Source organism: Ochotona princeps, chromosome 25 (genome assembly GCF_030435755.1).
Source record: "Ochotona princeps isolate mOchPri1 chromosome 25, mOchPri1.hap1, whole genome shotgun sequence".
Classification (NCBI taxonomy): Eukaryota; Metazoa; Chordata; class Mammalia; order Lagomorpha; family Ochotonidae; genus Ochotona; species Ochotona princeps.
This window is the reverse complement of record NC_080856.1, coordinates 23675778-23702432: the sequence shown is the minus strand read 5'-3', so window position 1 is coordinate 23702432 and position 26655 is coordinate 23675778. Positions and strand designations below refer to the sequence as shown.

At 51.4% G+C, this 26655-nt stretch overlaps 1 protein-coding gene across 1 annotated transcript; it reads right to left on the bottom strand.

Moving 5' to 3' along the window:
• Positions 1–383: 383 nt before the first annotated feature.
• Positions 384–26546, bottom strand: LOC101517433 (solute carrier family 23 member 1-like). The gene is made up of 10 exons (XM_058681330.1): positions 26403–26546; positions 23951–24108; positions 15900–16059; positions 9423–9604; positions 8574–8688; positions 7517–7673; positions 6353–6606; positions 1468–1741; positions 1266–1361; positions 384–711 (listed from the first exon to the last, which is right to left on the bottom strand). The coding sequence occupies exons 3-10, from the start codon at positions 16005–16007 to the stop codon at positions 491–493; spliced, it is 1407 nt and encodes a 468-aa protein (XP_058537313.1). The 5' UTR covers positions 16008–16059; positions 23951–24108; positions 26403–26546; the 3' UTR covers positions 384–490.
• Positions 26547–26655: the final 109 nt, after the last annotated feature.

The window sequence follows — 26655 nt, the reverse complement described above, 5'->3', positions numbered from 1 at the left end:
AGAGGCAGGAGAGGGGAGAGGCAGCAGCGCGCTGAGCTTGGGGAAGGTGACCCTGACTGCCCCGCGGCAAGGGCGGCACAGGTGAAGCCCGCGGTCCTCAGGCGGAGAGCAGCTTTGCTGTTGTGTTTGCTGCTGCAACACAATCAGTTAAACGCTGCACCGGAATCAGTTAAACGCTGCTCCGGGATCAGGATGAAAGTTTGGCCAAGGCAATGGCCGCCTCACACCACTGCTCCCCGGCGGACAGCACCCGCCTGAAGAGGTCTGGAAGCTCTGGACAGAGGTCCTCGCCTCTGCTCCTGCCCTGGTCCGGCGTCCAGTCATGGGGAAGGCGTGTTCTGGGTGCTGTTGGAGTAGGAGTCGCCGCCGATGACCGCGGGGACCAGGGCGGAGCAGCGGGTCCGTGTCCTGCTGGGCGGTGCGCGGAGCCAGGGTGGAGCGGCTGGTCCGGGGTCCGGCTGGTGGCTGGAGAGCGCACGGGACCCGCTGCTCACAGCCGGGTGTCGGCTGGCACAGTGGAGCAGGGTCCGAGCCCGCCTCTGCCGCCGCCTTCCCGCCCTGGCCAGCACGGGAGGCCCAGCGCGCAGGAGGACGCGCAGCGCTGGGTGCCGACGCCCCAGGGCAGCCCGTAGACCTCGGCGGCAGTCGCAGTATCCTCAGGCACCTCCTGCATCTGACTCCAGGCCAGGAGGCCACGCTCCTCCCGGCTTCCTGGAAGGGGACAGCGCGCGAAATCAGGAAGGGATCCTCTCCGTGCCTCCCAGTCTCTGTCCTCCCCCTGCGCTCCCACCCCATGACTGCCCCTCCGCTGGGGACCTATAGGCCTGTTCGCACTTCTGTGTTTCTTGAACGTGGATGCATTTTGCATTCGATGGGGACAAGCAGCGCGGCTGATAGAATACCACTAAGTGGGTGTTGCCTTGGAGGGTGCCAAGGGGAGGCTGTGAGCGGATGCAGAATAGAGGTGGGGTCCGGCACAGGTGTGTGTGTGTGTGTGTGTGTGTGTGTGTGTGTGTGGTCCCAGGCCCATTGGGTTGTAGACATCCAAGCGAGCTAGGGCGGTGCCTCTTCTCTGTTACTTTCGGTGTGAGTTCCCGTTAGGGCTCCCGGGGTCTGAATGGTATCCCCTCCACGGCTGGGCAAAAGGCTCGCTAGCTCAGAGTGCGACTGTGAGACAGGGCCTTTAGGGGATGGAGAAGCCAACCTGGCCCGCACCGAGCTGTTAGCTGGTGGGGCGCACGCCGCCAGCTCTCACGGAGACCTACCCGGGATAGTGTTGTCCAGGAGGAAGCCCAGGAAGCCGCCCACAAACATGCCGGTGGTCAGCAGCACCTGGATGACCTGGTCCAGCTCGGGGAGGCCTGCAGAGGCGGCATAGGTTAGATCTGCAGGGAGTGGAGGCCGCGCAGGTGGACGGGGTGGAGGGGGAAGGAGGGAGGATCTCTCTTGAGGCGAGAGGATGGTCACCTGTCTGGAGCATCTCGGGGCTCCGGTTCACCCAGTTGGGAACTGCGAGCCCGCAGAAGATGGAGAAGCCAAAGACGCAGAGGTTTCGTTGAGAGTTCATGTCGGCGTACTGCAGACTGGAGATGCCCACGGCGGTGATGATGCCGAACATGACCAGGAACATGCCTCCGATCACAGGCTGGGGGATGGTGGCAAACGCAGCGCCGATCTTCCCGAAGACCCCCAACACGAGCAGCACGCAGCCTGCGACGACCATCACCGTCCTGCTCCCCACCTAGGGACAGCGCGGAAGGAGAGCTGCCACCGCAGGAGGGGGCGGGACGCGGCTGCTGCTGCTGCTGGGCCACCTCATGGGGCAGACAGGACGGGCAATGGGCCACCTCATGGGGCAGACAGGACGGGCAGGGTGCCGGGAAAGGCTGGGCGTGGGACACAGGGCCCAGCTCCCACTCTTTGCTGCTTTCATGCAGGCCTTCAAGTTCAGGTTCAAATGTTTTTCCCCTAAGAAGGCTGAACAGGAAGGGAGAAGTCTGCTCGGACTTTGCTTAGCAGCAGAATTCCAAGTGCCCAAGAGTTTGGGAATGCTAAGGCAGCACATTTTACCTCCTAGCAGCCGCAGGTAGTTCTCTTTTATTTTTAAAGATTATTTGTTTGAAAGGCAGAGTGTGAGAAAGAATATCTTCCGTCTACTTGTCTACTCGTTCACTCGCCAAATGTTCACAACAGCGGAGCTGGGCCAGGCTGAAGCTAGAAGCCAGGAGCTCCATCTGGGTCTCCCATGTGAGTGAGAGGCCCAAGCACTTGGGCTATCCTGTGATGCTTTCCCAGGTGTGTTCTCAGGGAGTTGGATTGGAGGTGGAGCAGCTGGGATTTGAACTAGTGCTCATATGGAAACCACAGGCAGTGGCTTAACCCGCTTTGCCACATACAGCATCAGCTGCAATAACCAGAAATACAATTAAACTACTACAAAGTTGACAAAGGTCCACATGCCACCCTGTCACAGAGCTAGTCCCAGTGCCAGAAGCACAGTTACAACACCATGGGGTACTGCTGATGGTCACATGGCTCAAGGCTCATAGCTGGAGTTGGGGTGACAACTGCTCCCAGGGAGGTAAAAAATAAAGTTTTGGGGTGACGAAAATACTTAGGAGGATAACAGGGTGGTAGACCCATGTCATATTCTGGTCTATAACCTGAGAGCCAGCCCAAGTGGCAGATACTGTGTCCAGGTGGGCTTGCCAATTGCAACACAGTTGCTCCTATCCAGAGGGAGGTGCTGATAAGCCGAGGGGTGCGGGGAGGGGTGCAGACCTGTGAGCTTGCGGCAGAAAAGAGCTTCTCTGTGAACGTGAAACTGCCCTAAAAATTCAAGTCTTTAAAAGAAAAAAAAAGACCCCCGGGAGCTGGCACTAAGGTTAGCAGGTTATGCTTCTTCCGGCGGTGCCAATTCATATCCTGGCTGCTCCCCTTCCCATCCAGCTCCTGGCTGATGACCTGGGAAAGCAGCAGAGGACGGCCCGAGTCTGGAACCCTGCACCTGCGTGGGAGACCTGGAAGGAGCTCCTGGCTTCAGGGGGCTCAGCTCCGGCTGCTGCAGCCATGTGGAAGTGAATCAGCAGATGGAAGATCTCTCTCTTTCTCTCTCTCTCTTCTACTTTGTAACTCCATTATTCTTTCTTTAAAAATTGTTTATTTTTTATTGTAAAGGCAGATTTACAGAGAGAGACAGGGAGGAAGATGTTCCATCTGCTGGTTCACTCCCCAAGTGGTAGCAACGTCTGGAGTTGAGCCAATTTGAAGCCAGGAGCCAGGAGCTTCTTCAAGGTCTCCCGCATAGATGCAGGGTTCCAAGGCCTGGGCCATTCTCTCTTGCTTTCTTGGGTCACAAGCTGGAAGCCTGAGGGGAAGTGGAGCAGCTGGGACACAAATCGGCACTCATATGGGACCCCGGTGCTTACAAGGTGAGAAGTTAGCCAACGAGCCATTGTGCCAGGCCCATAACTCCACCTTTCAAATATATAAATAAATCATCTTAAAAAGATAATCTGATGTCAACTAAAGCCCATTAATGTAGCCAAGACATGGCCAGATTTTTCTTTGGAGTTCTAGTTTCTCTGTTAAAAATGCTTTACTGCATCAGAAGCACGTTTGGTTTCATTTTCAGTTGTGACAATTAGCCATGGAAGTAAAGGCTTGACCATAAGAGATCAGTTTGTCAGGTTCAGGCAGCTCCGTGGGATATGCTGATGGTCCCATAGAGATGACAATCATCTCCCGATCCTGTTACCACAAGCACTTAGCATGCAGCCTTGGACCCCATTTGGGTCTCAGGGCTGACAATTCAGCTGGGGGCCATGACATACCCTGCACAAGTGACGGGAGATCTCTGATCTCGACCCTGGTCTCCCCTCACGCTTAGGGAGAGTTGGAAATGACCGGGGCCCATCCTTGCCAAGATGCAACGTAAAGCACTACTGCACATGACCACAAGGGGGCGGTGTGAGATCATAAAACAAGTGATCCCTGCACCTGTTCGTGTTTCAAGGTTAACCTGCCTCCTACATGATTTGCAGTCACCTCAGTGTCTGTTTATCTTTATCTCCAGTTCCTCCCCTCTCCTCTAAAGGTCCTTGGTGTAGACAGGAAGGCATTTTCACTCTGCTTATGGACTATAATTTTCTGCTTGGTGTTTTTTTTCCCAGTGGGAAAGAAAATATTGGACACTTTATAGTTACATGGCCGTCTTCTGCCATATTTCTGTGTGAGTCGGTGTCTTTCCTGTGGAAAAACTTTCCCTCGCCTGCCCTAGAGGCCTCGAGACCTTGGGCGAGCGTCAGAGTCCATGGGATCACAGCTCACAAGATTGTAGTAGGGGCAAGGGCTGGCTCAGCTATTTTCTCAGAGAATTTTGGCCTCAGCTGAATGCCAAAGGTCATGTAGGGTACAAAGGTGGACAGACACAATGCTAGACATATGTGAACCACCAGGAGGAGTGATAAGAAGAAGAAAGGAAAAGTGTGGAGTGCCTGAGGAGACTGGATTTTTCCAAAGCTTACAGCCACAGCAAAGATACCCCAAAGCACATAGGAAGTGATATAATGTCACTTTTCCTCCAGGTCTCTTTGGAAGACACTGTCCTGGGGCTGGTGCTGGGCAGGTTGAGCCACCACCCGTGATGCAGCATTCCATGAGTGCAAGTCTGAGTCCGGTTGCTTGACTTCTGACCCAGATCCTGGTCAACGGCCTGGGAAAGCAGCAGAGGATGGTCCAAAGCCTTGGGACACTGCACCCAAGTAGGAGACCTGGAAGAAGCTCCTGGCTGCTGGCTTTCTTGTCTGGCTCAGCTTTGGCTGTTATGGCCCCTTGGGGGAGTGAGCCAGTAGGTAGAATCCTCACTGTCTCTCTCCCTCTATTCCTGCTTTCAAACAAACAACACTTTCTCAAATCTTATGTAAAGAAAAAGAACATTATCCTGAAAAAATTTCTCACTGACATCTAGAGTTCATTGTGGAAAATGGGGCCATGGAAGACAGTCCAGCAGAGACTAACCTGGTTTGAATCAGTTTCTAGAAAGATCCCTGTGCAGCCTGTGGTAGAGAGTTTAGAGAAGACAGAATGGGAAGGATCGTGGCAGCATTCCAGTATTAGAAGAGGTGCTGTGGCCCTGCTGTGGCCCTGCGGAAGGAGGAGAGAGGACAGGATGGGCAGCGGGGATGCCAGGAGCTGAACCCATCGCTGAGGCTCGGAGAGCAGAAGGCACAGCTGCCAGTGGCTACTGGGTGTCCCCGAGACAGCACGTGGCCAGCCCAGCTCTGCCCAGCAGGAACCGAGGGGGAATGAAAGCGGGCACCAACACAGCACTCAGGTCACAGCTGCCCGAATGCCAGCCTCCTTATGCTCTTACAATGCATTAGGACATTATGAGTGACTTCCTCTCATGTCCCGATGGTTGACAATTGCTATGACAACCTTATGGAAATGACACACACACAGAGACAAGAAGTGACCCCCTTGGGGGCAGCACAATGACTCAATTGGCTGATTTTTTTCCCCTGAAAGCATCAGGATTCCACATGCACACCAGTTTGTGTTCCAGCTGCTCCACTTCCCATCCAGCTCCCTGCTTGTGGCCTGGGAAAGCCGTCGAGGACGGCCCAAAGCCTTGGGACCCTGCCCCCTTGTGGGAGACCTGGAAGAAGTTCCTGGCTTCAGATTGGCTCAGCTCTGGCATTTGGGGAGTGAACCAGTAGATGGAAGATCTTTCTGTCTTCTTCTTTTTATAAATCTACCTTTTCAATAAAAAAAAATCAAAGAAGAACCTCAGCAAAGGAGTTTGTTCTTTGCCTCTTTCCTTAATGAAAATACATGGCTTACACTTCATTTCTCTCCCTCTTGTGCAAGCCAAACCCTTTGAAACTGTGGGGGGCCCATGCAGGAGACCACACTGTCCACTGTCATAGCCGCCAGGGCAAGGACTGCAGGAGAAGCCAGAACAAGGGCACGCAGTGGGCTTCATGCAGGCTGGTAGGAGAGGGCCCTGGGACACCAGCACACAGGGGAGTAGTCACAGCTGGGCTCTGACCCTGGACAGTTCCAGCTGGGCTACAGGCAAATGGCCCTCCCCGTTAAACTTGGGCAAGTTTCACAAGCACCTCTTCAATACTCAGAAATTTATAGACCTTGGCCAGGGCCACTGCCGTAACCCAAGATCAAGTGTGGCAGGCAGAACTGGGAAGCCGTGAGAGTGGCATCCTGTGTGTGTCACCACTGGTCACAGCAGGCAGAGCATGCCAATCCTTGGGGTGCAGATCTGAATAGAGCTGTCTGGCATGTGCCCTCGCACTCCTCCCGCCCCTGCCCGGGAGCAGGTCAGCAGCCTTACCCTGGTGATGCCCAGCGCCCCGATGTTCTCGCTGTAGGAGGTGGTGCCGTTTGCCGTGCCCCAGGCCCCTGCCAGCAGGCAGCCGAGGCCCTCTATGCCAATGCCACGGTTGATGGCATGCTTCGGGGGTGGTGGGGCACCCACCAGCCGGGCACAGGCATAGTAATCGCCCACCGACTCCACCATGGAGGAGATCACTCCTGCGATGATCCCGAAGACCCCCGCCAGGCTGATGGTGGGGAGACCCCACTGTCCTGCAAGGCACGGCAGCTGGAAGGACTCGGAAACTCCGAAGCCATGATCCCCAGTTGATTCCTGCTGGAGGTGTCTCTGCGGGGCTTGAGAGAAGGGACAGGGTCTCCGGCTCTTCAAGGATTTGGCTCAGGTTCTTGCACTCCCATTCATCCCTGAGGGTCAGTCAAATGTCCAGAAGCTGACTTCCCCCAGTACCAAGAAGAGCCAGCTCGGGCCTTTGACCTAGCAGGTGCATGCAGTGGGGCTTGGCTCTGCTCTGAGTCTAGATTCCTACTCATGTACACCCGAAGAGGCAGCTCTAGTATGTGGGTTCTTCCCGCCCACGTGGAAAACCTAGGTTGAAATTCCAGGCTCCCAGCTTTGGTCTGACCCTGGCGCAGCCCCGGATATGGGGGCTGTCCGGGGGAGTATCAAGCGGGTGGGAGGTCTCTTTATGCACCTTTCTCCTTCTGCCTTTCAAATTAAAGTAATAATAATAATAATAATAATAATAAAACAAATAAAAAGCCACAGAGGCGCTCTCCCAGAGGAGGCTTGACATTGAAATCCCAGTCGTGGAATTCAGAGAGGCCGCAGGGACTGGGTCCATGGTTACTGCAGGACGCCAGAGGCAACAGTACTGTAGTTCAGGCCCAGGCCTCTATTCTTGCCTTGTGTGACAGCCCAAGGTCTGCCTAGGGATCAGCACCCCTCTCCCACCTCCCCATCAGGCACACGGGTCCTCAGCAGCTGGAAGAAGGAGGCCCAGGAGGGGCGGTGGGGGGCTTTGTTCTCCTCCACCTCTGAGACAGCCCCAGAAAAGCCCAGGTCCCCTTCTCTTCCTGGATCAGTTGCCTGCCTAATTCCCTGGACCCCACCGAAAGTCCTGGCAGAGACATCCCCAACACGAAGGCGCCCCCATCTTCTGACCTGGGTAAGGGAAGCGAAACCACGGGGCTTCAGTCAGGACGCTGCCCTTGGTGTCGGTGCGAGCCAGGTAGCCGTAGGCAGTGGGAGCCGAGGGGAGGCTGTCGGTGGCTGTGAGCAGGAAGCAGAGTAGCCAGCAGAGGCACAGGGCCAGCAGCACCTGCCAGAGAGGACCCCTTCACCGCTCTCACCCCACCCTGCTCCCACCTGCCTCCTGGAAGGCACAGGGGGAGGTCAGGAAGGCGCTTGGGAATGAGGACAAGGCAGGGCACAGGGATCCTTCTAGCGACACAGGACTGCCAGATCAGTGGATAAACTAGCACATTAAACACCTAAGACTTTGTGGCACAGTGGCCAAGTCTCCACCTGCAGCATTGTTGGCAACTCCCATGGACGCCGCTTGAGTCCTGGCTATTCCACTTCCCATCCAGCTCCCTGCTAATGGCCTGGGAAAGCAGCAGAGGTTGGCCCAAGTGCTTGGGTCCCTGCACCTAGGTGGGAGACCCAGAAGAAGCTCCTGGTTTAGACTGACCCAGCCCTACACATCACAGCCCTTTGGGAAGTGAGCTGCTGGTGGAAAATCTCTCTCTGAGTCTGCCGTTAAATAAATAAACAAAATAAATAAGCTAATCAGCTCTAGAAACATGACAAACTGCTTTGGGACTTTGTGTCAAATTAGGGCAGAAATGTCCCATGAGTTGGGTGTAGGCCAGACGACCAGCCACTGAGAAAACCCCTGATGCAAGCCACTGGAGTGAGCCCAGACTGCCTTAGGTCCGTGGCTTCACGTCATTGAGGTGAACCTGGCTGTCCCCCTAGGACCTTGGACAGTCAAGGACCAGACTTGGTTCTGAACGGTGACCAGGAAAGGATGTAATGCAAGCCATCAGCCAGCAGGGGGCGTCCACCCATGGCCTGAGAGGTCCTCCAGGCTTGCTCCTACGTCCCAGAAGAGGCAGTCGCCCGGCATTGATTTGGGAGCCATCAGGGCAATCAGAGGTTGTCTTGTGCCCTCCAGGTGAGTTGACTAAGAATGGAAGGAGTGGGGCGTGCTTCTTACAGGGAAGACCTGAAACAAGTAGAACTTGGAGGTGTGACACTTCTTTCCGTAGACAGGCACCGGCACAGCCACGTTTCTCAGGTACTGGGAAAACAACACAACGAGGAAACTGGTCCTAAAACAGAAGCAAACAACCACACCCAACTTGGGGCTGGATGGTCTGCAGAGGGCAGCCACCGCGGGCCTCTGGGACCCCGCATGGGTAGAGTCCTGCCATCTTTGACCAGGCTCTCGCTCCCCGTGGGAAGCCGTCGGTGGCCTGAGAGGAGTCATAGGAGGGGACGCTGCTGTCATGGCCTGTTGTCTCCCAGGTCCCTCTGCAGACCTGACGATCGTCCCACCTCGGATGGACAGTGTTTGTGAAGGTGCCGTCCCTAAGCTCAGTGAGAATGCTACAGGCCTCAGTCACCTTGAGGACTCCCCAGTCCTCACCACCCCAGCTACTCCCTTTACCCCTCTTCTGCCTGCCACCCTGTAACTGTCATCTGGTCTACCAGCACGGGTACTGGGACCCAGGTCTTTTCTCTCCCGTAGACTACAGCAAGCTTGACCTTCCTGGGTCTAGAGCCTTGTGGACTTTTTTGTTCAATGGCAAGCCAGTTTGGCAGGGGCTGGGTCCTCTCTTAATGATTTCCCAGTGTTCTGACGCACCGCTTGTGCGTACTGGCTGTTCTGTGCGTACTGACAGCAGTCAGATGAACGAAGCCGTGCTTCCTTTGGCGTGACGCCATCTACGAAGGTAGTTGTAAAACACAAGTTCACTCAAGTTCAGGCCTTGTGTTCTCCCCGGGGGCGATCTTCCACTCAGTTGAAACCACTGACACTCCCTCCTCCTCCAGGAGTACTTACAAGGCAGAAATGCCCCAGTGGGTCCCGGCGTCGCTGCCTGCAGAGTCAAAGAGGGGCAGGGCCACCAGGGAGATGGTCGGGGCGATGGTCAGGGGGCCGATGAAGCGCAGGAGAAAGCCGATGAGGCCCGAGAAGCCCACCAGCATCTGGACACAGGAGGCGACCATGATGGCACCCTGCAGCTGGAGGGGAGAGTGGGTGCAGATCAGACGCCCCAGTCCACCAGCAGAAGCCAGACCTCAGCCCAGCCTGGACCCTGCCAACCAGGTCCACCAGCTGCAGCCACAGGCACATCTGGGCACCCCCGGTGGTGGTTCCTGAGGCTGAACAGAGGCAGGGCATGACCCCAAAGGGCCCGAGGGCAGCAGAGCTCTGACCTCGCTGCTGTCCCATGTCCACTCAACATGGCAGCCTGTCAGGAAACAGGCTTCAAAGCTACGCATTGATCAATGATGACCATGATGGTTATGACTCAAAATGAAATGGGACTTAACGAATGAAACCCTTCTTGACCCCCTCTCTAACTCAGCCCACTCTACCCAGCTCCAAACTAATCAGCTGCAAGGAGTACCCAACTGCAAAAGACCCACTAGTACCCCCTCTGGGTACTTGCCCATCCTGCACACATGCCCAGATTAGCCCAGGATGCCCAAAATATGAACTTTCTGGGCAGGTGGTAGTAAGCGGCAGCGCCATCTGGAGGGAGTCAAGCAGAAGAAGCGAGTGTGCCTGTGCGGATGGCGGAGACCCCGCGCCCCGGGCTGAGGGGGAGGATCCTGAGATGGACAGGGTGTGGCCACGCCTCCCTAGCTCAGCTCCCATCAGCGGGCCAGCCAATGTCACGTCTTCTCTCTGAGCTGCCTCCCTTGTGCTAGAACCATAGCATCCAAGCTTGTCTGGATTGAACATGATGCTCCAGCCAAGCTCTCTTTACAAGGGAGCCGGATAACCTGGTGCGTGTCGGTAACTAATGTGGCACACTTATTCCAGTCCTGAATGCCTTTCACACTTTTCTGTGCAGGTGCAGCCAGTGGGTATTTGAGGCTTAGGGTCCTTATGAATCAACTACAACTTCTCCAGACAAGACGTGAAAAGAAAAAAAATGAACACAGCAGTGTCCTAGCAGAACCTCACTGACAAACATGGATGTTGGAATTTCATATGAGGTTGATGTGTCATGAAGTGGTCTCTCTCTCTCTTTTTTTTACCACTCAACATTTAAGACTAACTTTAGCTCATGAGCTATTCAACAGGCATGGGGTCAGGCTTGGCTCCCAGACTGTGGCTTACCAACCTCTAATCTACTGGATTGACTTAGGTAAACTGGACCCACGTGTGCACTCTTCTACTGGCCTACCTGAGTTCACTGTGGTTTCTCTTTCTTACGTGACTAACCCTGTAATTTTTTTTTAAATTTTAGAACATATATTCTTATTTTTTAAAATAGTTCTTAGTTTTTTTAAAAAATATTTATTTATTTAATGGAAAGGAAGAAGAGTAGAGAGAGACAGATAGCAATCTTCTATCTGCTGGTTCACTCCCCAAACAGCTACCATGACCAGGACTGGGCGAGACTGCAGCCTGGGGCTAGGCGCTGCTTCCAAGTCTCCCCGGTGGCTGGAAGGAGTACAAACACTTGGACAATCTTCCACTGCTTTGCTAGGCACATTAGCAGGAAGCTGTATTAAAGTGGAGCAGCACAGCTCAAACTCACACTGATACCCCAGTGTGGGGTTCTGCTGTTGCAAGTGGTGCGCCACACCATGTCCTATTCTTGACCTTTTAATGGGAATACTACACTTGAGAAATGTTTTAACTAGATACATTTTTAGGGGCAGGTGTTGTGACGCAGCGGGCTATGCCAACCACTTGGGACACCCACACCATGTATCAGAGTGCGTTGTTCGAGTTCCTCTCTATTTTCAATCCAGCTTCTTGCCACTGTACATCACGGATGGCAACATGTGACAACCTGAGTAACGGGTCCCTCTCACCCATGTGGGAGACATGAATGCAGCTCTTGGCTCCTGGTTTTGTCGGGCCCAGCTATAGCTGCTATATGCTCTGAGACATTTAGGGAGTGAACCAGTGGATGAAGGATGGAAGACTTTCCCTCTCTTTAAATGGGGTTTAAATAAAATTTCTAGCCTCCTTGCAAATAATAGCCTTCTCGCAAATAATACAATGACCTTAGGAAACTACCTTTGGGACAAAACTGTGGCCTAGTGGGTTAAATCACTAGTTGAGACACTGTTGCTCCACTTCCTGACCGGATCCTGCTAATGCACCCCGGGCAAGCAGCAGAAGATGGCTAAAGTTCTTGGACCACTGTTACCCATGAGAGAGACCCAGACAGAGTTCCAGGGCCCTGGCTTCTGCCTGGTTCAGCACCGACTGTTGTGGCCATTTGGGGAGTGAACCAGTGGATGGACAATCTCTCTCTCCTTTGGCCTCTCTCTCTCTCTTTGCCTTTTAAATAAATAAATAAATAAATAAATAAATCTTGCAAAACAAAACAAAACTGTAACTTCTAGCAGCATCTTCTATTTCCCCCATGCTATTAGTGTCAAATATCTATTTTGCTTATTTGGCTTTCCACTACTGTTGGGCATTAGACTGAATTTTGCCCTATTTTCCTGCAGTCAACATATGCAACTGTAATGCTATGGACTCATTGTGCCCCCTAAAATTTGTACAGCGAAGCTCCAGCCCTCCATGTGATGGTGTTTGGAGATGGGACTTTGCGGGATTAATTAGGCTTGGATGAGGTCACTAGGAAGCAAGGTTGATTTTCCCTACCCCGTCACACCTCTTCTCCCCACTTCGTTCAGGAACCAAGGCAAGGCTATGTGAAAACACGCGGGCCACCACCTGCAAGCCAGGAACAGCCCTTAGCGGAACCCAGCTGTGCCAGCACCCTGATCTCAGACTTGCAGACCCAAGAACTCTGAGACAACTAATTTCTGTTGTTTCTGCCACAGTCTCTCCTAATGAGAACACAGGTATTTCCCTACATGACCAATTTTACCTTCTGGGATTGAGAAATCTCCCATCACACTCACTGTGTCACAGAATTGGAACTTTCATTTTTCATGCAAAACTCTGTCATTTCCCATAGACCCTAGAGCAGAACAAAACTTCCCTGGGATGTTGTGGAGCAAACAGTGAGAACTATCTGGAAACCTGGATCCTGTGCTGTAGGCAAATATAGCCTTGTTCTGCAAAAGGGCTAGCAAGTCAATGTTTTAGATTTAGGGGACCACATGTGGTTCCTGCCATATATTTACCTTTTAAAGCTAAGAAGCATTCTTGGGACAAGTGTTTAGCATAGTGCATAAGATGCCCCTGCCCCGGGGTCACCGTCTGCCTCCAGCTCCTGACCCTGCAGAGCTGCAGTGACAGCTGAAGTCACTGTGTGTCTGACACGCACAAGCGAGCCTGAACTGATTCCAGCTCCTCGTCTCATCCTGACCAGTCGTGCTTGTTGCTGGTGTTTAGGAGTGAACCAGAAGCTGGAAGCTCTCTCTCTCTCTCTGCCCCTGAAATAAGTTGATAATTTAAAAAAAACACGTCATTCTAAGTTTATGAGTAACTAAATAAAAATACAAGAAAAAGAAAGGTACAGACTTGATTTGGTTTAAGAGCCATGGAGCACTGACTTCAATCAGTACAGAAGCAAACAGCAGGGATGTGCAGTCAACCTGGGAGTGCAGATCCTCACGCTCTAATTCAGGGTGCGGAGTTTGATGCCACTTCTGGCTTCCGAGTCCAGCTTGCTGCTACGGCTGCTCTGGGAGACAGTGACAACAGCTCCAGTAATTGGGCTCCTTCCGCCCATGTAAGAGAGCAGGGCTGAGTGCCAGACACCCAGCATTGACTCAGCCCTGCCCTGGATTTGGGGGCCTTGGAGAGTGAACCAGCAGATTGGACCTCTGAGTATTTGTCTCTGTGTCTCTGTCCCTGTGTGCCTCTGTCTCTTAAAAACAAAAAAGAAAGAAAAAGATAATAAGCATTCTAACTTCTGCCTGATGTCCTCAACAAATAAGGTCATTGGTACGGAATGCTTGTGTGGCTGTGTGTGAGTGTGCCATTGCAATGTCGGAGGTGGTCCCTGCACTGCAACCTGGGAAATCTACACAATGTCGGAGGTGGTCCCTGCACTGCAACCTGGGAAATCTACACAATGTCGGAGGTGGTCCCTGCACTGCAACCTGGGAAATCTACACAATGTCGGAGGTGGTCACTGCACTGCAACCTGGGAAATCTACAAGCAGCAGGAGTGCTCAGGAAGGAAGCAAGACAAGTTAACTAGTCAGAAACTCCTTGAGTAGCAGAAGACAACAGATTCCTGCTCAAGGGATTGTAGTCTCCGTAAGGCTGTGCGTAGGGAAACATCATCCTTGCCATGAACGCAGCAGATGAACGCAGGATTTACCGAAGCTAAGGACAGGTTTCCTGGGGAACAGAGAGGGGAAAAGCCCTCGAAGCACATGCCCGCTTCGAGTTCTTCTACTGATGTCAGAAGATGAATGAACAAGCTTCATTGAAAAAGAACTAATTCCCAATACACGATATGAGTTCTTCTGAGACCGGCCAATCAGCCCCCTAAAGCTCCAGGCCCACCCGTGTGGCAAGGAAAGGCCTTGGCCATATCAGTGTGGAGTTACATGGAACTGCCAGTTCTTCAAATGTTCGAAAGTTCTGTCTTCTATGAATCTTGCCTGAGATAAAACAGGAAGCAGAGACTTGATGAGATGCACGGGCCCAGCCATATCTGTGTTCTCCTGACCTACACAAAGGGACTTGAGAAAGTAAGAAGCCCTGCGGCAGGGTTGGGGGAGAGGTCCAAGATGGCTGAATAGGAAAAAGATAAGCTGACTTTAATTGCAGGAAGAGAAGAAATGGGGAGGAACTGTGTCCCCCATGGCCAGTTGAAGGGACACTTTCAGTGGAAATACTACAGAAAAAGAGACACCATGGAGCAGTGGGGAGCAGTACAGTCACTCATCAGGGAGTGCCACACTGCTGAAAGGCCTGGAGCCACAGCCTGGAGGTGACACTGTCTCCTTGGAGTGAGGTGAGAGGAGCCTGCGGCAGCCAGCAGAGCTGGTGACAGAGCCTCACTGTCTTAAGCACTGGTGGGTGCAGGACGCCCACCTAATCCCACGGAATGAGAGAATACTGCATTCCACCCACCCTCCCAAAGGAACCCAGTGACTAGCCAGAGAGGAAGCATCTTTGTAATAGGCGAGTAGAGGCTGCGGTGGCCTGCTCACAAGTGGGGGAAGTCATATACATTGCTGGTGGGAACATGAACGGGGATACTCACCTTGGTAACAACTTGGTAATGCCTCCCCAAGGTGAACATGGGCATGGCCCAGGACTCAACAATCCCACTCCTGAGAATATGTTCAATGAAGTACAGTTGTGCACCACGTAGTAATGTTTCAGCAAAAGACAGATTGCACCTGTGACTGTGGTCTCTCATGTAATGGGGCTGAAAAGTTCCTATCACCTAATGACAACATGGCTATCTTAATGCTATGGTGCAAGGCGTTACTCACGTGTCTGAGGTGGTGCTGGTGTTTGTCATGTAAACAGAGCAATGCAGTTATCCACTGCAAGTAATAATTGATCATGACAATAAATGACTTTGTTACTGGCTTAAGCACATGCTACACTCTGCTTTCCCTCATTATATAAATATATAAATATCCAGAACTGCCAACTCAAATACCTTTTCTGTATAAATACCAAACCTCAGGTATTTTATCATAGTCAGGGAAAATGGACTAATAGAATCCACTGGCAGACTGGTACTGGGCCCTGTTTCTGCATGTTGGTTTTCCTATTACTCTGAGCCTCCTTTGGTCATGTGGCCACATGTCACTTTATGCAATCACAGAAGCTACAATAACAGCAACAACAGCCTGCAATTGAGTGCCTGGAAAACTGTAACTGCACGGCAGCCATGTCTTGAAATTCCATCTTGCTCAGATGCAACTGGTACTACCTTCATCACCATCATCACCTCATCATCCCTGTGAAGAGTGCCTCTTTCCCCTTTGCCACCCCCAGCGCTTGACACAGATAATGATACTTGAGAATTAATACAAAGCTCCCCGTGTACCTCAGCCTCCCAGGAATTGTGAAATCTGTAAAAGCACTTCCAAGAAAATTCACTTTCGCTCTGTCCTATTCACCCCAACAACCTCAAGCCCTCTCTTGTGCATCACCCATTTTATTTCCTTCATTATGAAACCCTGAGATTTTCCTTTGAAATTTTCTGATTTGGAACATTTCTCTTCCTATCCCAACTCCCACACTCACTCGATTGCCAACTCGTCCAAGCCTCTCTTGACGACGGCAGCGCCTGTGCCTGGCATCTTGGCCAATAACAAGCTGGATGATGGATCCTGAGTGCATGCAACACCAGGGATCCCCGCACTCCTCCCACTCATCCCTCTGGCCCGTTACCTCTCGGATCCTCTTCTGCCATTCCTCAACGAATTCAGGAGAGCTGGTGTTCACCAGGCTGGCGTTGAGTGTCCATTCAGGGCACTTCCAGGCGGGAAGGGACAGCATGGCTGAAGAGGGTGCCAGAAATGCAAATGTGCCTCCCTGGAGAATGGGCAGCCTGGAGGAGGGGAGGGGCGAGGTTACCTTCAGGCTCCTGTACATCACCCGTTACAGATCACAAACGGGCCTTTGGAGTCCAAGTCCTAGATTGGGCTAGAGGCAACACAAGATCCCTGCTTTCCCCACTCTCAGCGAGCTCCTGTCAAGTTCCAACACGGATCCAGGAGCCCTGTGGACAGGTAGGAGACCGGGCAGAGGAAGGACAAGTCAACCCACTCGCAGTCCTGGAGTCCAGGGAGCCAGCTGCTGGCAGACAGTGCAGAGGCAGCTTGAATTCAGTGAACACACTGCATGTCCTTTTCTACCCAGCCCCAGAGAGTCCTCCAAGGAAAACATAGACACTGGTGAATGGTTAAAAAAACCAAGACCCATCTATTTGTAGCCTACAAGAAATATACCTCATCAACCAAGGTATGCACAGATTGAAAGTGAAAAGAAAAAAGATATTCCATGCTAACAAAAAGCAAAATGTAGCAGGAATAGACATCATAATAATGAAAAAAATAAACGTTAACATATGTTTAAAAGTGAAAGAAAGTAAAAGAAAGGCATTATATAATAATTACAAAAACAGGCCTGGCCTTTTGCACTGGTGTGGCAGGGCCCACTACCATGTTTTGCACCAGGGCCCCAGGTGGCCCCCACCTTTTACACCGGGGTGCCTCAGGTGTCAGGCTTGCGGGGGGTCTGGAGAATGGTGCTAGCAGGTGTGTGTGTGTGGGAACCTGGGGGCTTGAGCCCAGGGATTTTCCATTTGTTGTGTCCCAGATGGTGTGGGGGAATGGGAGGGGAGAGCCTTAGGTTAGCATGCTGGCCAGGTATGCTGGTGGACTGGGCTGAGGGAACTTTGAAAGGGTCTGGATCTTAGGTATGTGGAAGGGTTAGCTCCCAGGCCAGCACATGTGTCAAGAGCTTGGGACACTAGTGGGCATACAGAGCTCCAGGTCAGCACACCTCGCCACTGGAAGACTGGGCTTTGGAAGGCTGGAATGGAGGGGGCAGGTAAGAGCCTAGCACCCAATGACACATGTGAGATTTGGGTCTGGGAATGCATCTGGTGGTAGAGCTTGGGAAACTCCCCTGCTGGGACATATCTTCCACTGGTGAGCATATGAATCTGGCCTGGGTGTTGGTCAGGTCGAGCAAGGTAGCTCCACTGGTCGGCAAGTGTGTGGGTTGGTTCTGGAAGGGGTGGACTGTGCAGAGCCAGGCCAAACCATAGCAAACTGGCATGTATGGAAACCAGGTTGGAGTGAAGGTCATGCCAGGCTAGGTTATCGCACTTAACCAGTTCGCATGAAAACCAGGGATGGAAGCAGATTGAGTAGGACCAGGTTGCAGCACCTGCCAGCATGAGTTGGGACTAGGGGTAGGCCAGACAGGCCAGACTAGAGCATACGATGGCAAAGCCCAAGCTGGGTGATGGGTTATTCTGAGTTGGGTCAGAGCAACCACTGGCACACGCAATATCTATGGCTGAGAACAGGCCTAATTGGGGAGCTAAGGGGATACCCCAGCTGGGTTATAGCTCCTACTGATGAGTGCAAGAGCTGGAATGGAGGTGGCAATCTGGCTGGACATGATTGTACTGTCCTTTGGCATGGATGTGGACTATGTCTGGGGTGTGCCAGACTGGGCTAGACTCCAGCACCCACTGGTGCTTGTGAGAGACAGAGTGAGTGTAGAATGGGCTGGGCTAGTCTTGATACCCGCTGAACCGTGCAAAAACTAGATCTGGGAGTGGATCAGACAGGGTTGGGCTATATCACCTAGTAAGAGCGGGAATGGGTGTGGACTGGTTGAGCGAGGCCACTGTTCCTGTTAGGACAAGACAGAAAGACGGCCAAGTTAGTCTGGGCTAAGGATTCACCAGTATGCATGAGATCTGCCCTAGGAGGTGACTTGGTAGAGGAGCTTGGGAAGCTCCGCTGTCAGTATGCAGTCCCTACAGGTGCACTGTTGATGGGCATGTAAGTGAACACGACCACTGTGGAAAACACTGTGGACATCTGCTTAAAAAAAAAAAACAAAACTAAAAGTAGATCCAGCAATCCCACTACAGGTTACACACTCAAAAGATCTGAACACCGTGAATCAAAGAGATACCTGCACTACTGTGCACAGCCCTGCTCACAATGGCCCAAATCTGGAATCAATGAAGATGTCCAATAGCATTCAACTGTTAAAGAGAATGAAGTTCTATCATTTGCAGTAAAATTGACTCAAGTGGAAGCCATCATAGTGCGTGAAATAAGCCAGACCCAGAAAGACAAATATATCACATCATCTCCCTTATGTGGGAGAGCATGTCTTTTTTTTTTTAATTAACAAGGTATTGAGTGACCAACATGTTAGAAAGAGCATAAGTTAAAAACAAACAAAAAGTGCCTCTGTGTATCAGTATTATAGCAAATACGGTTTTGTGAAACTGTTTTATACTTTCATCAAACCAGTGTTTAAGAATGTTATACTGAAGCTGGGGCTGGCATCTCACATGGCTGTCGGTTCAAGACCCGGCTGCCTCACTTCCAGTCCAGCTCCCTGCTGATACACCTGGGAAGGCAGCAGAGGATGGCCCACGTTCTTGGGTACCTGCACCCACATGGGAGAGCTGGAACTGTGGCCATTTGGGGAGCGAACCAGCAGATGGAAAAGCTTTCTCTCTGTCCTTTTCTTTGCAAATACATCTTCCAAACAAAAATTTAAAAAACAAACAAACAAACAAACAAAAAACAACAACCATGAGGCTGGACACGTCCAACGCCCCTGGAGTCCCAGCAGGAGGCAGTTGTCAATGCTTGTGAGGAGTCCCAGGGACTCGGTGGCTGTCAGACCAAAAAGCAGCCCAAGGTTCCCTTTGGTTGATCATGGTTTTAATTGCTAATCTTGTTGCCACAGCAGCGTCTTCTAACCTGGTAAAACGCCTCACCAGAAATTCATTAACAGATAACTAGCAATCAAATCTATTTGACCTTTGCTCCACAAACTGCCAGGTTTTAGAGTCTGTAACATCCTTGCAGTTACTCATTAAAATCAGTGGGGAGGGGTAAGGGGAGAGGGAGGCAAGGAATGGAGCCCGGCATGGTAGCCTAGTGGTTAAAGTTGTTGCCTTTCATATGCCAGTATCCTATATGTGCATTGGTTCATGTCCTGGCAGCTCTGCTTCCCATCCAGCTCCCTGCTTGTGGCCTGGGAAAGCAGCCGAGGACGGCCCAAAGTCTTGAGACACTGCACCCACATGGGAAACCCAAAAGAGGCTCTGGCTCCTAGCTTTGAATCAGCTCAGCTCCACCCGTTGTGGCCACTTGGGGAGTGAATCAGCAGACAGAAGATCTTCCTCTCTGTCTCTCCTCCTCTTTGTATATCTGGCTTTCCAGTAAAAATAAACAAATCTTTAAAAAAAAAAATTCAGAGGGGGATGTCCCATTTCCGTGAGTGGAACCAAACTGAAAAACCCACCTTGATTTCTCTTCTCAAAAGATATATTTATTTGAAGGGCAATAGCCAGGAACTCCATCTAGGCCTCCCATGTGGATGGTAGGGACTCAAGGCCTAGGGCTATCTTTTGTTACGTTCCCAGGTACATTAGCAGGAGCGGGATTGGCAGTGGGGCAGCCAACGCTTGAATTGGTACTTATAGAGGATGCCAGCATTGCAGGCAGTAGCTTAACCCATTGTGCTACAATGCGACCACCATCCACCTTGGTTTAGTGATATTTTCATGATTTTATTTCCTAATGTCAGTCTCACCTCTCTTGGGATGTTTAAGTTAGGGTGTGACATCCTTGAATCCTAATTCGCCGAATTTATTGAAAGGTCAGACACACAAAGTCATGTACTTAATATCCAAACTTCATCATTTCTTTGGCCCATATTACAGGTAGGTGTCCATGACCTGAGAGACGAAGGGGACTCTGAGATACCGCCTGGCTCAGTCCTTCATTTTACAGCCAAGAACCTAACCTCCTTAAGAGGTGCCTAGAGCACAGAGCCAGGGCAGAACGTGGGCCTCTGGTTTCCAAGTTGGAAAGTCCAAGCCAAGTCCCCCTTGTGTAGGGAGGAGGCTCTCACCCATCCCTAAGAGCTTTATTGCCGTCACTCCTGTGGGGCTGGGCCAGGGCTGGGAGCACAGGTGCATCCATGCAGGGGTCTTCAGGTCACCTCCAGGCCTGACACAGAGGCGATCTGGATTTTAAAGCCTGAGTGATGGACCAGAGTGGTAACCCTGGACTTCGCTGGGGTGAAAGTGGAGGGGTGAGGCGAGGAGTTGGGGAGCAGCAGGGCTGGGGAGAGCTCTCAGTTCATAGAGACAGGGACAGGTGACAGGGACCAGGAAGAGCTTGCATGGTGTCTGGCTCCCGGAGAAGACTTGCAGAGGTGATACTCTGATAGGAGAACATAACGGACCACCCAGGAGTGAGAACTCTGGGGCCTGAGCTCTGTCCACTTTCGAGACAACACACCACCCACCCATCCATCTACACTTGTGGCTTGGATCCTGGTAACGAAGACAAATTAGGTCTGAGTTTTTCCTGCCAATGTGTTTTCTCCTAAGACAGGTAGGCTGAGGCACAGCGTACTGAACATTTTCTCTCTTCCTTCGCAGTCCTAGAGACAATGGTCCTGGCACAGATTAGATCATGAGTGAGTCTCCACTGAGCCCACAGTGAGGAAGCCCAGTGTGGGGCCCAGTCATCAGCTCACCAGCTGGGGACCTTTATGCAACACGTGTGTGTGAGAAAGTAAGAGCTTTTGTTCACTACTGCTGACTTCTGTCACTTCCCAAAGCATCCCTGACTCTGAAGTTTGACATTAGAAAAGCCATTAGCCCTTTTGAGACATGGCTAAGGGGAAGTTGAGGAAGGACAAACTTAGCTGGCGTATAGTGGGATAGCTCTTTGTGATTCAAGACCACAAAACTATTCAAACATAATTGATTGAGTGCTAGTCATCTTACTGTGATCATGGTTTCCAGCAACACTCCTGCCAGGGCTGTACCAGCTCACCCAGTGTCCTCTCATACCTAAACTTGACATATGATGTTGGGGGCTAGGGAAGTGGGGACCAAACAGGGGTTGAGTCAGCAGTGAGCTATGAAAATCTGATAAGTAACAGGTACACAGAATTGCCATGGATTTGGTCCCCACAGATGCCCAAGCACAATGGACATTTCCCTCTCTCCGGAATCTACTTAAACAATGTAGCATGTTCAATTATGAATGTGCCATGCATCTTGCAAAATCCCTTGACAAGAATCACGCTCAACAGAGTTGGTCAGAAACCCTATCTATAGGCTTCCAATTCATAGCAGTACTACACAGTACTGGCTATAAAGTCACAGTAGTGCATTCCCAACCAGCAGGAATATCAAAGAAATTTGGACTAATCCATCCTAGAGGAATGACTGCAGAACTATTTGTCTTTCTCTGTGCAAAATGAAGAGGTGATTCAAGAGTATAAGAGTTGAAAATGCAGAGATGGGGGTGTATTGTAGGTGACCATTAACTAGTTTCATCCTAATGAAATGTTATACTCGGTTTTGGAATGTGTGGTATTTGGGGTATTTGTCATTTGTTGTGATTACTTTCTTCAATCAAAATAAGTCTTCTCTTTAAAATTATAATCTTCTGTTCCTTAAGGGGATATCAAAACCTGCATAAAACTTCAGGTTGCACAAAATGTGGGCGTCTTAGGGAGTGTGATTGCAGCACAGTGTGTTAAACTACTGTTTGGGATATCAGCACCCTATATGGGAGTGTCAGTTGGACTCTTGGCTGCTCTGGCTCCTAACTCAGCTTCCTGTCAATACAACAGAGAACAGCCCAAGCACTTGGGCACCTGCCACCCCTGTGGGAGACCTGGCTGGAGTTCTGGGATCCTGGTTCTTTGCTGTAGCCATTTGATGGGTACCTATCAAATAAATTAAGTCTTCCCCCCCCCCCCAAATCAATAAATGTTAAAGGAAAGAGACATGGGGCCAGCAGGTTTGGCGTGAGGGAAGTGAAGAGAGGCCTCACAGACAGGAATGTCCTAAGCAGGTGCATAGAAGCCTTAATGTGGGATCCCCAGAAGCAAGGGGGCGGCAGTGGGCAGCGTGAGAAGAGGTGGGTGTGGAATTGAGGAGGACAAGATCCCAAGACACAATTTCCAGGCTTCATGGCTCCAGAACAATGAACTCCATTTATCTCAGGCTGCTGCTAACATCCCTCCCATGGATATCAAAGACTTGACATTAAAAAGAGACTCCACCCGTGTTGGCAGTGGCCACTGGCCACACGGCTTGAAGGCAGGAGCATGCGCACTCATGAGCTTCATTTATTAGCTCCAGAAACCCTTGCCTGGGCAGAGAGTGCCTGCTGTTCATCCTCCCACAACCAGACTCTTCCTCCCCGATGCTTAAGGAAACTTTCCCCTGTGAAAGTGGTCATGTGTACGACAGGCCTGGCACTGCCATCTGACATCAGCTGGACCTGTCAGAGCTCTTCTCTGAACGGGAAATGTAAGGCTCACTCAAGAAGCTCCTGCTGACTCAGGGCTGGAAAGTGCAGGATGGGGAATAGTCCTGGCAGTGACCATTTGTATGTGCCAAGGGTCGGTCGCCCAAGCTGACTGGTGCCACATCACTGGCAGTGTCTCAGGGTGTTTCTGGAAGAGCCTAGCACGCAAGTCAGGAACTGAGTGAAGAATAGGGCCCTCACCAACACAGGTGGTCACCGTGCCCACTACCCTGGGTCCTGGAGTTGGGATATATATCTTCCTTCCCCCCAGGACACTGGTGCACCTGGTTCTACAGATTTCAGATTCAGCTGAGAGTTATACCAGCAGCCTCCCTCTGACCAAGCTGGAGTCTCCATCCGGAATGTTAGCTGTTGTCCCTGTGGCACCACCCATTTTTGTGGTTCCCCAGCTTGCAGAAAGCAGAGAGTGAGACTGCCCAATCTTCGTAGCCCCGTGCGCCAGTTTCTACGATGTGTATATATCCTATTGGCTCTGCTTCCATGAAAAATCTTAACACACAGGGAGCCTGAGTGCAAAGACAGAACACAGATCTTGGGACAGCAAAGAACTGTCCCTGAGGCCAGGAAACAAGAGACCCCCACACTTACTGCAGTATTCAGAGGGTCCGCACTGTGGAGGAGTCCACAGTGTCAAGGGGGGACTGTGTGCTCCTCCCTGGGACCCCTTCCTCAGGCCCACTCTGATAAGGTTGATGACACAGATGTACAATGCCCAGGTCTCCAGGACATCCATGGGGCAGCCATCGAGGACACCTATTTCAGGGAAGTCAGTGGGCAGGGACCATCTATGATTGGCATGAGACCATCTATGATTGGCAGCAAGGTCTGATGTGGGAAAAGAGTTCTGGCGGGTGGCCGTTCCCAAGCTCCAAGTTCCAAGGCAGAACCTTTGGGAGCTAAGGAGTCTAAACTCAAACCTGCTCTGCACAGTAGCATGACTGGACACGATTTGCTTCAGGGTGTGCCTGCTCAGTTTATGACTTTCTGACATTTAGACATGGAGTGTTCCATTGGTGGGCTTGGGGAGGGTCTCACAATCAGGGCAGACATGAGTGGAGTCAGGAAATAAAGGGACTTCCATAGCGCTCAAGTCTGAGGCCTGGATGCACCCCTGTCATTCTCTCAGCTTGAGCTGATGAGTTAATGAAGAACACATCCCACACCCCGTGCATCTGCATTCGCATTACTTTTGATCAAATGTCCTTGCTGAGGCTAGGCGGTGAGCACAGGAGCCAGGACTTGACCTCAGGCTGGGACTCCTTGTCCTGCTTGCCTCTCCAGCCTCCTAATGCCTTTCCAACTACGAGCCAAGCAAGCCTTACCTACCTAGTAGGTGAAACCATAAGTCGTGGAAAGCACAGGTTTGCCTACCTGACTCCTAGGAGAACTTGCAGGAGGGTGCAGATGCCAGAGACAAAGAAGATGGTGCTGATGAGGTAGCTCTGGGTCAGGGGGTCGTGCTGCAGGCACAAGTCCTTGGCCAGGATGAGTGGTATCGCCACGAGCCCTCCCAGGGCTGTGAGGAAATGCTGTAGGCACAGAGTGAGAGCAGATGGGCCATGCTGTGACTGCTTGCTCGACCCACAACCCCAAACAAGAGTACAGCCCAATGTTTAACAGAGAGCCCATCCCAGCACAAGAGTTTCAGGGAGACAGAGGGAGCTGGGAAGGAAGGCCTAGCAGCAAGAAGCAGGAAGCCAGCCAGGTGGACTGGGTAAGCAGGGCAGAGCCCCAACATAGGAACCAATGTCCAGGAAAAAACCAGGACAGAGATGCAATCATAGAGGAGGACATCACAGGAACCAAAGTGAAGCCTTAGGAACAAGGCAAGAGGCTCATCACACAGTGAGGCACACGGTGACAGCAGACCGTGGGTGGACAAGGAAGGTCTGGGCACTAGCCTGGAGCTGTTGGCTGTGCCGATCAGGACAGATTCGAGCCACAGTTGAGGGCAGGCTGGATTCACAGCAGATGGCCTCAGCAATAAAGGGGATAAGTAGGGGAGGGAGAGAGACAGACAGACCTGGGGCCAAGCAACCAGTGAGGTACAGGAATGAGCCACGGTCACACTTGAACCCCACAGAGGAGAGAGGTGAATGAGGTCCAGAGTGACAGTCACAGGCTGTGGCCAGTTTTATTGTGAGTCATACCAAGTGCCCGGTGTGCGGCTCCAGTACCAGCTCAGATCAGGCCGCTGAGCCAAACACCTGAGAACCTTGACCCCTGTAGCCACCTGTTCCTCTCTCTCATTCCCATCCAAGCTGTCCTCTGTGACAGTTCAGGTCTCTGCCAGCATTTGGGTTCTTGGTGCTGATGGAATTTCTCTCGCTGTCATCAGGAGCAAGTAAATACCACATTGCAGGTTTACTCAACAGTACAGGTCTTATCGCATAAGAATATAGCACAGATCAAGCCAGAAAATGCAGGCTTGATCTACCTTTATTTAAAGTTCCAGCTGCTGAGTCAGTGAAGGATATAAACAATGAATAAATGAATGAACACATGAATAAAAAAGAAGCATGCTGTGAAGGGTTATTCCAAGGAGGGATAACTTTAAGGTAGAGTTAGGCCACAGGTCCCACAATACTTGACCCTGGCTTGTCCTAGCCACTCCTCTCTGCACAAGGCTAAACAAGTTACATGTGAAGGAGGTACAGTAAGGCAAATCATGAAGTTTGATCACAAACCTCAGTGTGAGTTATATTAGAGGCAAAGGAAGGTAGGGTCTCCTTGAAGAATCTCAAGTGCACCCAGAGCTGAGTCCGAGCATATGCTCGTGCCTCCCACCCATGCCAGAGACGGCGTGCAAGGAGGCAGCTTATCACTGCCTACAGTGAGACAGGCCTGAGCCCCCAGCGGAAACCTGGGCTAGTACGACTGGAGAGTCATGAACGGAAGTAAAGGCCTGGTCTTCCTGATGGGGCAACTTGAGCTCCTGTCCCCAGGCCAAGTTGTGTGTCACAGGCACCTCTCAACCAGGCTAAGCCTCATTGTGAACAAATGACCTGGGATAATCTGATTGGTATGGGCAGTATAGGAGGAGGCGTATAGGTATGTGTTGGAGGCAGACGGGACTGGGAGCTCCCACTGAAAAACCAGGCGCACAATTCTTGGTGTTTTGTTTTTTTTCCAGCAGACATGTTATGGTCACCAAGTTTCTGGTTGTCCCCCAGGGAAGAGGATATGGAGAATTTTCATTCTACAAAGGTTGATGCATTTGTAGGAGCACTTACATGATTCTTGTTATTGCTCCTACATCCTATGGAATAAATGACATGAAACATTCACTTTCAAGCCTATTCTATCAATGCTTGCTTGCTTGACCTGCCACCTGCTAGATCAGTGCAAGCCACAGCATTCTCCAAGAATACACCAAACTTCTATTGTGCCCAGCAACCGTAGTACACAACATGATGGGTTAAGTCCCTCCTGTTATTAGATCTCTTGATGCTAGATACCATGAGGCATTTGGTGGATGCTGAATCAGAAAGAGATGCTGTTGCAGCTGAGAGGGCTTGCTCCAAGGGAAGTATTTGGCCTGGCACTTACCTGGCCACCCATGGGCCCCATCCAAGTGAAAATGGAGCTTAAACAACCCTGCAATGCTACTTGCTTGAGAGAACAATGGACCACTTAGCTCAGCATCAGAGAGAATCCACTTCCCCATCTCTAAATCCTAAAGAAAAGGAGGCAGGAGGAGTCTTGAGTGATCCTGGAGCTCAACAACATGCAAGTTGCCGATGTTGACTAATTTGACTTGGCCAGAGAAGTGGCTTTGGAGATACAGCATTTTTTGGACCAGGCATTTGCTCCATGACAGTACCTGGATCCCAAATAAGATGCAGAGATACCACGGAGGGGTGTCCAAGATGCCATAGGCCAGGTTGCTGTGGCCAGGGTGTGTAGGCTGCCGACGCGTCTTCCAGTCTCGGTCATCAGTGTGGAAACAGGGAAGGCGCACACCATCACTGTTCTGCAGGGAATAAGAGATGTATCTGTCTGGGCATTTTAAGAGGAATGAACCATACAGAGGGACAGCTTTCCAGAGGCAAGAGGCAATGAGTGACGGATAACTG

Excerpts from the sequence above, each read along its gene's own strand:
- LOC101517433 (XM_058681330.1), bottom strand. The coding sequence starts at position 16,007 with ATGCTGTCCCTTCCCGCCTGGAAGTGCCCTGAATGGACACTCAACGCC. Across the intron at positions 9,605-15,899 it reads GGCAGAAGAGGATCCGAGAG|CTGCAGGGTGCCATCATGGT; the intron begins GTAACGGGCCAG and ends TCTCCCCTCCAG. Across the intron at positions 1,362-1,467 it reads CCCCGAGATGCTCCAGACAG|GCCTCCCCGAGCTGGACCAG; the intron begins GTGACCATCCTC and ends CCGCCTCTGCAG.